General features: G+C 36.9%; 1 protein-coding gene across 2 annotated transcripts; it reads left to right on the forward strand.

Moving 5' to 3' along the window:
- The first annotated feature begins 6,077 nt into the window (after nt 1-6,077).
- On the forward strand, nt 6,078-12,403 carry LOC127076548 (uncharacterized). 2 transcript variants are annotated; one of them, XM_051018234.1, is made up of 6 exons: nt 6,078-6,966; nt 9,236-9,321; nt 9,422-9,538; nt 9,907-10,722; nt 11,074-11,290; nt 11,444-12,403. In XM_051018234.1, the coding sequence occupies exons 1-6, from the start codon at nt 6,681-6,683 to the stop codon at nt 12,001-12,003; spliced, it is 2,082 nt and encodes a 693-aa protein (XP_050874191.1). In that variant the 5' UTR covers nt 6,078-6,680; the 3' UTR covers nt 12,004-12,403. The 2 variants fall into 2 exon arrangements, with proteins under 2 accessions (XP_050874191.1, XP_050874197.1); XM_051018240.1 differs by lacking the exon at nt 6,078-6,966 and adding an exon at nt 8,374-8,586.
- The last annotated feature ends 425 nt before the right edge of the window (nt 12,404-12,828 follow it).

Here is a 12,828-nt window from a genome sequence, read left to right on the forward strand (position 1 = left end):
TACCTCTATAGTGCGACTTATGCCAATATCATCTTTGTATTGCATTGTGTTCCTCACATCTATTTTTAGCTCTTCATCATAGACTTTGAGGGTCATTGTTCCTTCCTCGATGTCTATCATACACCGTCCTATTTCTAAGAATGGTATGCCCAATATGAGAGGAATCTCCTCATCTTCAGGCATTTCCGAAATAACGAAGTCAACTGGGAAAACAAACTTGTCAATTTTTACAAGAACGTCTTCCACAAACCCATAGGGTCGCCTAACAGAGTGATCCGCAAACTGAAGTGCCATTCGAGTATCTTGAATAGGGCCAATGCCTAATTGTTTATAGATGGATAGTGGTATTAGGCTTACACTTGCTCCTAAGTCAATCAGAGCCTTCTTGAATTTTCTATCACCAATAGTGCATGGAATAGTAACCGACCCCATGTCTTTCTTTTTCACTGGGATTTTCATGCCTTGGAGAATGACACTACATGTCTCAGTTAGGATGGTCGGGTCCATATCAGTGGAACGCTTCTTGGAGATGATGTCTTTCATGAACTTGGCATATATTGGCATTTATTCTAATGCCTCAGAAAACGGGATGTTTATTTCCAGCTTTTTGAACATTTCTAGGAACCTCTCAAATTTTTTCTCATGTTGATCTTTCTTTTTCTGTCTTGGAGGGTAAGGGAGTTTTATGATTGGTTTTGGAACCTTTTCTTTCTCCTTGACAGATTGTGGTATCACTTCTTCATCTTGATCATTGGTTTCCTTGATTTCTAAATCCACTTCTAACAATCCATCTTTCTCCATACTGTTTTCCTCCATTGACTTCTCACTTCGGGTTACGATAGTGTTAACAATGTTATGTTCCCTCAAATTTGTTACCGTACCACTAGGTAGGGTTCCCGGGGTTATAGAATTTGAAGCTAACCGTTGTGCTATCTGACCCATTTGGACTTCGAGATTTTTGATGGAGGCTGTGATGTTTTTCTGATTAGTCCTTGTTTCTTCTTGAAACTGCATGCTGTGGGCGACTAATTTTTTAATGGCGAATTCTCATTCAGCCTTTTTAGGTGCATGTTGTTGTTGCTGTTGTTGATACTGAGTCTGATATTGCCATGTACCTTGTTGCATAACATTCCCTCTCTGATCTTCCCAGGAGAAATTTGGATGATTCTTCAAACCTGGGTTGTACGTGTTAGAGTATGGATTATTCTGCTTCAAGAATTTGATCTCTTCAATTTGTTGGGGGGTAGCAAAGTAATAGACTGTGTGATAAGGTCCATTACAGATTTCACAAGTGCTAGCCTGAGCCGGCTGGACCTGAGCTATCTGTTGAGTACCTATATTCATAGCTTTCAACTTCTTGTCTACTTTGGCAACAACTGTGTCTTCCAGACGGATTTTATTTGTCTCTACTTTGAGATCAATCACCCCCTCTGGCTGACTAGTACACATGTCGTGTAACTCTAGATGCTCATTGGCAGCTATAACTTCAATAATCCTTTTAATACTAGTGGCTGTTGAGAAATTGGTTGAGCCACCAACTGCTGTATCAATCAACTATTTTGTTTTTATTATCATCCCATTAATAAACATCTGCATTTGTTCGGTCTGATCCATATTATGAGTTGGACATGCTACTAAGACCCCTTTGAATCTTTTGTAGGCGTCTCCCAATGATTCACCATCCTTCTGTTTGAAATTAAGGATTTCATACATTTTTCTCAAGAATAATGATGTTGGAAAGTACTCATTTAAGAATGCAGTTTCCATCTCTTCCCATGATGTGATACTGCCGACTGGAAGAGAGCAGAACCACTCTTCCGCATCTTCAGCTAAGGTGAACGGGAACATTCTTAATTCCTTTGCTTCATCAGTGTGACTGTCAATTTTCAAGGTGGTGCTCATGGTCAGAAATCTTTGCATGTGCTTGTTGGCATCTTTATTAACCTTTCCGGTGAAAGGTTTTCTTTCCAATTGATTGATTGTGCTAGGATGAAGTTGAAAATTCGTCACATTCACCGATTAGTTGACAATGGTCAGTCGACCACCTGGTGCGTTTGCACCTTCATAGTCACCTAGGAGTCTTTCCGGAGGTGGATGAGGTGGAATTAGAGGAACTTCAACCATTGGTTCTTTGACTTCTGAGTGATCAGAGGTACTTTCTTCTTTGCAATCCACTCTTTAATTTCCGCGTCTTCGGTAAAGGGTTCTCTTGATCTCTACGTCAAAAAGAAATTCAGCTGAGGGTTCTCATCGCATACACAAATTAGTAAATTATAAATGACAAAAAAATAATTTTATTGCAGAGCAACGAAATTTCAATTGAATTTAAAATTAAACTCTATATTTTGGCAGTCCCCGTCAACGGCGCCAAAAACTTGATCGGGAAAATAACAGGTGTACTATTTTGCCTTTTATAGTAATAATGGAGAAATTCCCTGATTGTCGATCTCAAGGACTGCACGTCAATATTGAGTTCAAATTATCATTCAATTAAATAAAAAGTATGAATTTGGTTTTTAGAGGTAAAAATACAAAAATAAAGGCAAAGGCAAATAGGGATGAAAATAAGGGTTTGCAAGGTAAGAGGAACAACGCCAGGGAAGGTGTATGATTTATCCCTGTAACAACTCTGAGTCACTATTGCATCAACAAATATCAATTACTACCAGTTCTCAAGGGTATTTTCTCCCAAGTCCTTGGTGAGAAAACCTTTAATTAATCTACCCTAATTTATATGTCCATAGGCAATTACGGTAAAGTTAAGCTTTATTATATCAAGAATACTCTGGTTCATATAGGGCACCCCTAGTCCTAGGTGATATCTATTATAGAGTAACCTTATGAAAACCTTATCAATGGCGGTCCAGCCTAATTGATAACCACAAAACATTCTCGATTGGTCCGAAAGAGAAAGCATTAAACACATCAAAAGGTTACCGTAAGAATAATATTATAAATGCAAAAGTATACTCAAATTCATTACAATTCTAAATCAGGGACACCCCCTAGCATTGGGGGGTTTAGCTACTCATATTGTTCAAAACAAATGCAAGATAAAAATTACACATTACAAGTAAGTGGATGACTTTGATCTTCAATCGCCCCCGCTCATGAAAACCTTCAGCTCTCCAAACTCCTTGTTCTCTGTAATACTTGATTGCTTCATAATACTTTATTTTTCCTTCTTCCAAGATGATTTTTCCTTAGGCAAAAGATCCTATTTTATAATGAAAGTTCCAAGCAGCAGGTGGACATGTCCAAAAATCTCTCTGAAAAGTCCGACGAACAAAAGCTTGAGAAAAAGGGAAATTTTGGGCTTGGGTTGACACGACCCGTGTCAGCTGACACGGGTGGCCGTGTCAGCCTACTGTTATTGGTGACATGCCCATGGCCTCTTGACATGGGGGGGGGGGGTTAATGCCTGACACGGGTGGCCGTGTCAGGCCACTGTCTTCCTTGCCACGCCCTCCTTTGCTTGACATGGCCCATGTCAGGCCTCATGTACTGGGGGTTTTCCCATCCTTTGCTTGTGGGAATCTCGCATTGTCTCGCTCTGAGTTTCCTGGTTCTTCTACCTGGACCTATCGGACAAAAACACAATTATCCCACGCATAAAATCAAAAAAATAGAATTAAAATATAACAATGAAATGAAATGCTTAAATATTATACCAGAAGTAAAATTTCCTTGAAAAGTATCAAAAATGCTTGCACATTGTTTCAAAATCCTCGGTTTCTTATCAGATCAGTAACGAAAACTTAATGCAAATGGTGACTGATCAGTAATCATTAATCCAATCAATCACAACAATCAACACAAAATATTTTCATCGTCATTAACCATCAATTAGCGTTATATAACAAGTAAAACCATATAACCACATCCTCAATTACATTATTAACCTCTTAAGACCTTACCATGAGATAATACTATGTGTTAACTTTCCAACGCTTCAAACTGCGCCTCAAACGGAGTCACGAAGCTTAAGTTATGACAAAAACGAGAAAACTAGTCTACTACTGTATTGAAACCAATCGATTACTGCTGATGGACCAATCAATTGGTCTAAGATTGATGTCAAATATTTTTTCACTCAGTTTGGTGAACCAATCGATTGATCCAGGGGAACCAATCAATTGTTGTCTGGAATTTTTCCAAAAATCCCACTTTTAACTCGCATTATTCATCCCGTATCCATTCTAAACCCTACCAAAACATGTTCTAACATGTCCAAGCATCTCATAACATGAATTCAACACCATACATCAATTACACAATATTCAACACCTCATATTACATATAATAACCATTTATCTCATCAATTCATTCACAATTCAATAACACATTCATCATATTAACACATACTAATATGAACACCAAGAATCCAAATTTCACATATGATGGTACACAAACTTCAACAATAAAAAATCAAAACAGTAATTCATGTTTATCACAATAATTTGAGATATGTTTTACACAAACCTTCTCCAAAACACACAAACTCAATAATGAATAAAATAGGAGAAAAACCTAGAGGAGGTTGAGGACCCCTCTCAACCCTTTATGAAATTGACACCCATATTAAAGTAATTCACCCTTACCTTAATTTCCAGCAAGATACAATTTGGTTATGGTGTTCTTCTTCTCCCTTAAGCCCTTGTTCTCATTCTCTCACACTTGCCTTTTTTTTCAAACGTATCAATAATTTTGGCTCCTCTCACCTATTCTATTCATTTTAACCTAAAATATAATTAACTCTCTTTTCACACTTTTACCCATCTACTCATCTCTATTTCCATTTAATTTTCTAATAATTCTAATTTCTGCCCCAATATCAACATTCCTCTTATTCTATTATTATTTCATTATTTTAATCAGATAAAACTCCACTATATTTTAATAAACCCCCAAAAATCACATAACACGTGGTGTCGTCAAAATAAATAATTAAAAGTATATCAAATCACCCAAATAATTAAATAAAAGCAATGCAAATTAAATTAAATTAATTGAATTCAGGATGATACCGATGTTATTAAAACAAGACCGCCTTCCCTAGTAGTAGTAGGAGGAACTTCATGGATGGAGACAAAGAATGATGTGGCAGCTTCGATCACAAAATCATGTTACGATGAATGAACAACCGAGTTAATTTGAAAGATACCGTTGGTGGTTTATAGGATTCATGATGATATGATTTCTCAATAAGAATGATTGCGATAATGCAACTGTAAACATCCAATGAATTCAATGTGGAATTTTGTGAAAATCAGAAGATGAATCCCGTAAACGAAATCATTATTCCGACGTAGAATATAAAATTGATGGTGTGTTGATGAAAGCCGTTATAGAAACTATATATTTATAATAAAAGGTTATTTATTAAAATATTATACATTTTAATTTCTAATGCTTTAAATACATAAATTATCTTTACACTATTTTAAGTCTTTAAAGAATACTTAAACAATACTTATAAGCATTTCTCTTTAAATATTTATGGTATTTCTCTAACAAGAAGTTTGATCTTTAAGTTGAGTTTGTATTATGTGACTAACTCAAACACAAATAAGAGAGATTTCTTTAAAGTGATTTCACCTAATTAGATGTAAATTAATTGCATTTTGAAAATGATCATGGCCTAATTTCCTAAAAGTATCCGAGTTAAAATTTTTGTCCAATGGTTTTTGCCGAAGTTTGACACCACATTTTCCAACTAAACTCTAAATTATTATTATCATGTCCTAACACACACACATTATAATTATAATACACCACATTTACCAATTTATTTTGAACTAAAGTATGCATGTAGGGATCACAATTCACAATTCACAATTCACAACTAGAGTTTGGTTAAAACCCTTGACTTTGGGAACAAAATAACCATCGCCTAACGACGTCGTATAGAATCTTCCAAAAAAAAACAAAACCCTACACTTCCACTCCCATGATGGAATCAAGTGGTCAAAAAAGAATCATGAAAACGACACGTGTCAAGAACAAACATGCACCTACAGTACCAGAATATCCCTCTCACAAAAACACGGAAATTCCCCTAATACCCTTCCGGTTCTACCACTTCCTCCTCCTCTTGATTCACCACACGGCAAAAAAACACCTTTCTCTTCAGGTGAGGTTTTTTTCGTACTATTCATCGTTTTCACTCTCTTCAACAACCCCATAAAACGATTCAATCATTTTCTCTAAACCCTCTTTTTCATCTCCGAAAAATCATTCTTCTCTTTTTCTGTCTCTTTCTCTCTTCCATTGCCTTGAACCCCACTTCACAAAACCTGGGTTTTTGTTTCTCGTAACATAAACTTCATGACGTAGTACGATGAATGTACCTTTGATGTTTCTTAGTTTTTGTTTTTTCCGCTTGTTTTTATAAGGCCACATTGTTTGACTTCACTTCTAGTTTTTCTACCATGACGCTTTCTTCTTTTTGTTTAATATTGATCATACCCTTTTGCCCCATTTCATCTAGCTTCTGAAAAAAACTATTTTTTTTCATCTGGGTTGTTGTCGGTTTGGTTATTTTTTTTTTAAAGTTTGAGTTTTTGGTATAGGGTTTTTCCTTTACCAATTTGGGGTTGGTTTCGGAACAACCCATCATTGTTTGTTGTTTGGTTTAATGTGATATAGGTTAGAGTGTTGTTGTTGGTGGGTTTTGAAGGATGTCTAGTGATGAGATTGATCCTGTTTTTGTGTCATGGGAGGAGCAAGTGATATGCCAAGAGCGTGGGAACCGAGTGATTCACTTCTACTTGAGACATGTGTCTGGGGATTCTGTGCTTGCTGTTGTTGGGACTGAGAGGAGTGTGAGGCACATGATGTATGTTGTTCCTCAACAGTTTTTGCAGGCTTATGGATCCATCAACGTTACTTATAAATGGAGGGCGAGGAGGGAGGTTGTGGACTGGCTTAATCATTTGGTTTTGAAGAATCAATCGCGTCGTGCTGGTAATATTTGTTTGATTCTCATGTGTTTTGCTGATTTGTTTGTGAAGAATTATTGTTTGTGGATTCATGTGTATGTGCTGAATTGTGTTATTTTTTTTAATGGTTTTTCTATATACATGAGTTCATGAGCTCTTGTCCAATGCTACATTGGTTTTTGTATCAACCACACAATGTACTTGAAAGAATTTTGTTATGTGTGTGCTGTATGAATTTTATGTCTAACTGGCTGCAAAGGAATTTTCCATGAGGATTTATGATTAACCTTATCGTTGATCCATGCAAAGGTTTTCAACTGTGATTGCGTTTGCGGTTATGTAGGAACTATTGATTTTGTAGAAAATTGTGAACAAATGTGGTGTATGTAGTTGTGCTTGCGGTTACGTAGCTACTATTGATATTGTAGAAAATTGTGAACAAATGTAGTGCATGTAGTTGTGCTTGCGGTCGTGTTGTAGTTGTGAATATCTCAAAAGCCTTTACGTTGTTGTTGCAATTGTGGTTACGAACAACACTGCAAAACCAGGATCCATGCTATTAAGATTTAATGGGGTTTTACGTTGGTTGTCCCATGTCTTCTCTCTAACACAACGTAAAGATTCGGCTTTGGTTGTTGATTCATGGCGGCTTACTTCAAAGTTGTATTCTGTACATTTTATTTCTTGAAAGGTGTCTTTCAATTTTCATATTCATGGCTCAGAGCGAGGGATTAAAAGATTTCGAAAATGTGAACTGGTTTTGATTATTTGTTGACTGAATTGGTTTATTTTTGAATTAGTATAGCTATCGTAATAAATGATACATTTATATTCCTTGAGGACAATCTTATGTAATTTATACGCTATATTTTTTAATTTTATTTGGTATTATGGCCGATAAATGATCACCATGTTAGCATCCACGCTTGTTGCATTCATGGTAAGTGGAATAAATGTGAGAGTTGTCGTGATTAGTTTTTTATTCTAGTTTATGGCATGTTGTTTAGTTAATGTAATTTATAAAATCGCGGATTATTTTAACAATCAAATATTAAGATTAAGAACGAGTAAAAGAGTGGAAGATCGAGGTAATAATAAGAGAACTAGGGTTTTAGGGTTGAGGAACCACTCAGAGCTAATCGTGACATAATACGTGAATATCACGCGCTTGTAATGCGATGTAATACATGAAGATCACGTGCTTGTAACATGACGTAATACATGAAGATCACGTGCTTGTAACGTGACATAATACGTAAATATCACGTGCTTGTACGTGACATAATACGTAAAGATTACGTGCTTGTAACGTGACATAATGCGTAAAGGTCACGTGCTTGTAACGTGACATAATGTGTAAAGATCACGTGCTTGTAACGTGACATAATACGTTCTCTCGAGCAGTATTAAATCCCACTGACGTGTTACTTTAAAGCAGTTCTGAAAACACTATTGCAAAATTTCACAAGTCTGTGCTTCTTCGATACTGCCGAGGCTGTCATTGTGATTATGGATACAGAGAGCACTATGGATACAGAGAGCACTCTGGATACAGAGAGCACTCTGGATACAGAGAGTATAGATACAGAGAGTAGTGAAGTAGAGATGCCTTTTAATCCCATAAATTGGGTGCAACTGGAAATGGGTACTGTTCATTTTGTTTATTAACTTCCTAATCTTTCCATTCGTATTAGACTGTAATCTGTTATTGTGTTTTAGATCTGTGTTCTGTGTTCTGAATTTATGTCTGTGGATCTGTCAATTTTATTTCATTCCGTTTTTTATTCACAATTAATGCGTTAGACATGGTAGGATATTTCGAATGAATCGATTAGATTTTGGAGATCAAACCCTAATAATTTTCTTTCTTGTTTTATTTACGCGAGTCTCGGGTCTTGATCTATTGGTAAAGTTGCTGCGTTGGGATTGTGATATCAGTATCCTGTGAGACATCTGCGCCGTATCTCAACTCAATGCAAAACTGAACCTAATGTGTATGTAATTTTGATATGAATCTCAATTCATTATGATGAATCCGATTCAGTTCAATGTGATAAATCCAGATTCAATCTAATGAATCTCTACCTAAACTTAGTGTAGTCAGTCGCTTTTTATGGTCAACTTTGTTTGAGGCTCTTTTAATGCAAATCTCACTCGGTGAATTTCTACACAAATCTCCTTGTGATATTTATGGATATTCTTACTTTTTGCCATGTCTTTTGTTTGCTACAACATGGTCTATCGATCTTCTTTAACCGCATTTATTCTGAGCAACCTCATTTTTTCTCTGACAGATGCACTGCTGGATGACTCAGAAAAAGCTCTAGGACTGGGATCTTCTGATATGTATGCTAATAACAGAAAAATACCTGATAAAATGGTATAGAAATGACGACTAATAAAATCAATCTCTTATTAGTTCCCTTTGTATCGTTATATGACATCATTAATTCACCATGCCTGTGTTTTCTGCACTGCAGATTTCTAAGAAGCTGAAATTTGAAAGCTCGGATATTGGATGGTCAAGCACTGCTTGGTTTTGTGCTAAATCGCTGAAGCACTACTCCGGGTTTGACAGGAAAGGGACAACCATATATGTAAGTAAACAATTCGTTTTGTTATTACATGTCAGTCATTTTCTTACATTCTCATAGTCCTGTTTGGATAAACAGCTTAATTAAGTGCTTATAGCATAAGCTCTTATCATGCAAGTGTTTATGTAAAACTGTTTTTATATATGATATTTTTCGTAAGCTATCGTGGAGAGCTTGTGAAAATAAGCTGAAAACTATTTATGGACAATGTCATACACTATTTTCATAAGCTCTCTCGAACAGTCTCACAAGAGCTTATGTGAGTATATAAGTTCAAATAAGTCAATCCAAAACAGGCCCTTGGTTTCGTTGATTTTTATTATGATACAAGGGTAATTGTATGATTCTGAAATATTTCTTCTAATTTATAGGTTCATTCATTTGTGTATATTATGGCTGAAGATGAAAATTCCTATCTCGGTTACTTGGAAGATATGTATGAAGACAAAAAGAAGCAAAAAAGGGTCAAGGTTCGGTGGTTTCACCGTGGCCAGGAAGTTAAGCATGTGATTCCAGACCTTGATCTTGAAGAGGGTGAAGTTTTCATCACACCTAATGTTCAGGTGATCAGTGCCGAGTGCGTCAATGGGCCGGCAACAGTTCTGACTCCTAAGCATTATGAAAAATACAAAGCTGGGTTGCTGCCGCATACCTCTTTGCCTGAGATCCATATATGCTTTAGGCAGCTTAAAAACAATAAGCTCAAGCCCTTTGCACTTACTAAGCTGCGCGGTTATAGTAATCAGCCTATACTTTCTGGTTTGAACAGCCCTAGCCCTACTCTTTCCAAAAGAAAGGCGAACTATCCAAAATTGGAAGACGGCGAGAACATCACTCAAGATGATCCTTTGAGCTACGTCAATAAGAGAAATAGAAGTTCTGTCGAGTATTCGGTACCTGAAAATGGTTCGTCTGGTCTTCAATACTCTTCTCCTATGAATGAGATGTCAAAAGGTGAACCGAAATACCCTAGTCTGAAACTGAAACTGTCGAAAACAATGGGTGTTAAGGTTATGGAACCTAAGCCTGAACTGCCTTTTAAGGTCAATGATAAGGTTGAGTTTCTCTGTCAAGATAGTGGCATTAGAGGATGCTGGTTTAGATGTACAATCTTGTATGCATCTCAGAAGAAGCTGAAGGTCCAGTATGATGACCTGATGGACGCAGATGATGAAGGCCTACTTGAGGTATGCATTGCCAATGCCTTATCTAATCTATATTTTGTCCGAGTATTTCTATACTAGTATAATATAAATTATGATTATCTATGAAGCACAGACACCGGACACGACACTGACAGTCAGGCACTAACACTTTGACACCGGTAATAATTTGAAACAATAAATAAATTGAATGTAATCACATGTAGTGTTGTGTCAGTATCGGTGTCCGACGGACACCTTTTTTTTCAGAGGTGTCCGTACTACAGAGATGATTATGGTTAGTTTTGGGCTTAGAAGTCCTATCATGTCACTAATTGAGCCGTAGTAAAGGTAGTGAAAGAATAAGGTTCTCAACCCTGTTATTAATTTGTGTAGGAATGGCTCCCTGCATCCAGAGTGGCAAATCCTGACAAACTGGGCATGCGTTGTTATGGCCGTTTAACAATACGACCACGCCCTCCTGAATTTGTTAAAGGTTGTACATTTGAGGTTGGAGCAGCAGTGGATGCCTGGTGCGGTGACGGATGGTGGGAAAGCGTTATAACTGCTGTCGATGTTTCTGAAGTTGGAACTTATCAGCTGTATTCCCCTGGTATGGCCGTTTTCTTGTAGTGTTTTCTTTTCTGGTTTCATTTTTATGCTAAAATAAACGATAGATTGATTACTTTTGAGGAATTGCAAAACATTGTTTTTAATTTTTAGTGTTTCCAGAATTGTGTTCTCATGGTGATGTGATTCTCTTTAGGTGAAGAGAAGTATATGTTGGCCAAGAAGGACGCCATTCGGATTGCCCAAGATTGGATTGATGACAAGTGGGTTGATATATTGGGAAAACCCGACATTTGCAGCATTATAGGTTCAAATTCCGGTTCCCAGACCAAGTTGTCATCCAACTCTGCAGTGGTCGAAGGATCAATGACTGGCAGTTCTGCAACATTAGAAAGTCCGATGCCAGTTGCCAAAGTTGAAGTTACTCCAAAGGTTGAGCAAGAATCATCTGGTATCGAACCATATCTTTTTGGTGGAATGAAGAGATTGACTTTGTGGAAACCGCCACTCCATGCCATTCATGAAGATGAGGATATCGACCCTTCTGGCTTTGATGCTGATACCGATGAAGCTGATGATGAACTACTCAAATCCAACGATCCTGACTCTGGTAGTAGCAGCGACGATGACGGCGGTGATGGTGATGGTGACGGCACTGACAATGACGGTGATGATGATGCTGACAACTTTGGAGACGACAGCGAGGATAATTTTTCGATGGATGAAAAATTTGATTGTTCTGAACCGAAACTCTGATGCAGCAGGAGCGATACATGTTACATGAATATAAGGTAGAGAGGTAAATGAGAGATTTCTTTCTCTTACTGATTATACTTAAGTGTATATAATAATGAAAATCAAACTTCAGGGTAGTAATATGCAGAGGATAATGGTTGGTCAAAGGTTTTTTTAATTTAGATAACTGTAGTGTATAGCTTATGTTTTGGGTTGTTGATCTACGGTGTTTTGCTAGATCAACAATCGATAAGGCTTATACATATTTAGTTCATGTGGGTTGTTAGATGCAGAGTTGCACTGAAACTTGAAACTGCGTATCGATGAGTTTAGCCCGCAAGGGTAAAGTCTGTAACTTGAGATTTAAGGTTGTTTTTACCTATGACCATGAAGTACTATATAAGGTTTTTTATCTGGAAAATTTTGCATCTGTTCTTATTTATCATATCGACAATGTGGTTGTTGTCGTTGCATGAATGGTGTGTTTGGAACCGCGTTGTGATCTCCGTCAAATATGATTGCTATTGATCCAATGTAGTTGCTTCCTTCATGACTCATCAGTGGTATTAAAGCTGATGGTTTGAGTAAGAGACTGTCTTCTTGTATCGAAAGTCTTCCTGACATAGTGGTGGTCAGGCGGCGTGTCCCGTTAAAGTGTCCACGGCGGTACAAGTGTTAATGGTGGTATAAGCTTATTTTAAAAAAGAAACTCCAAAAAAGATAGATTGTACAGGTATTAAAAGAGTGGTTGTAACAATTTTAAACAAAATTGCATGTTACATGGTTATTCTTACTCTTAATTATATAATAAGAGAGACAATAAAATAGGGTATCGTTAGAAAGAAG

This window comes from Lathyrus oleraceus, chromosome 1, assembly GCF_024323335.1.
Source record: "Lathyrus oleraceus cultivar Zhongwan6 chromosome 1, CAAS_Psat_ZW6_1.0, whole genome shotgun sequence".
NCBI classification, from domain to species: Eukaryota; Viridiplantae; Streptophyta; class Magnoliopsida; order Fabales; family Fabaceae; genus Lathyrus; species Lathyrus oleraceus.

What these genes read in the sequence shown, in the direction of transcription:
- LOC127076548 (XM_051018234.1), top strand. Translation starts at nt 6,681, where the DNA reads ATGTCTAGTGATGAGATTGATCCTGTTTTTGTGTCATGGGAGGAGCAA. An exon ending in GAATCAATCGCGTCGTGCTG is followed by an intron (nt 6,967 to 9,235) that starts GTAATATTTGTT and finishes TTTCTCTGACAG; the next exon opens with ATGCACTGCTGGATGACTCA. An exon ending in TTATCAGCTGTATTCCCCTG is followed by an intron (nt 11,291 to 11,443) that starts GTATGGCCGTTT and finishes GATTCTCTTTAG; the next exon opens with GTGAAGAGAAGTATATGTTG.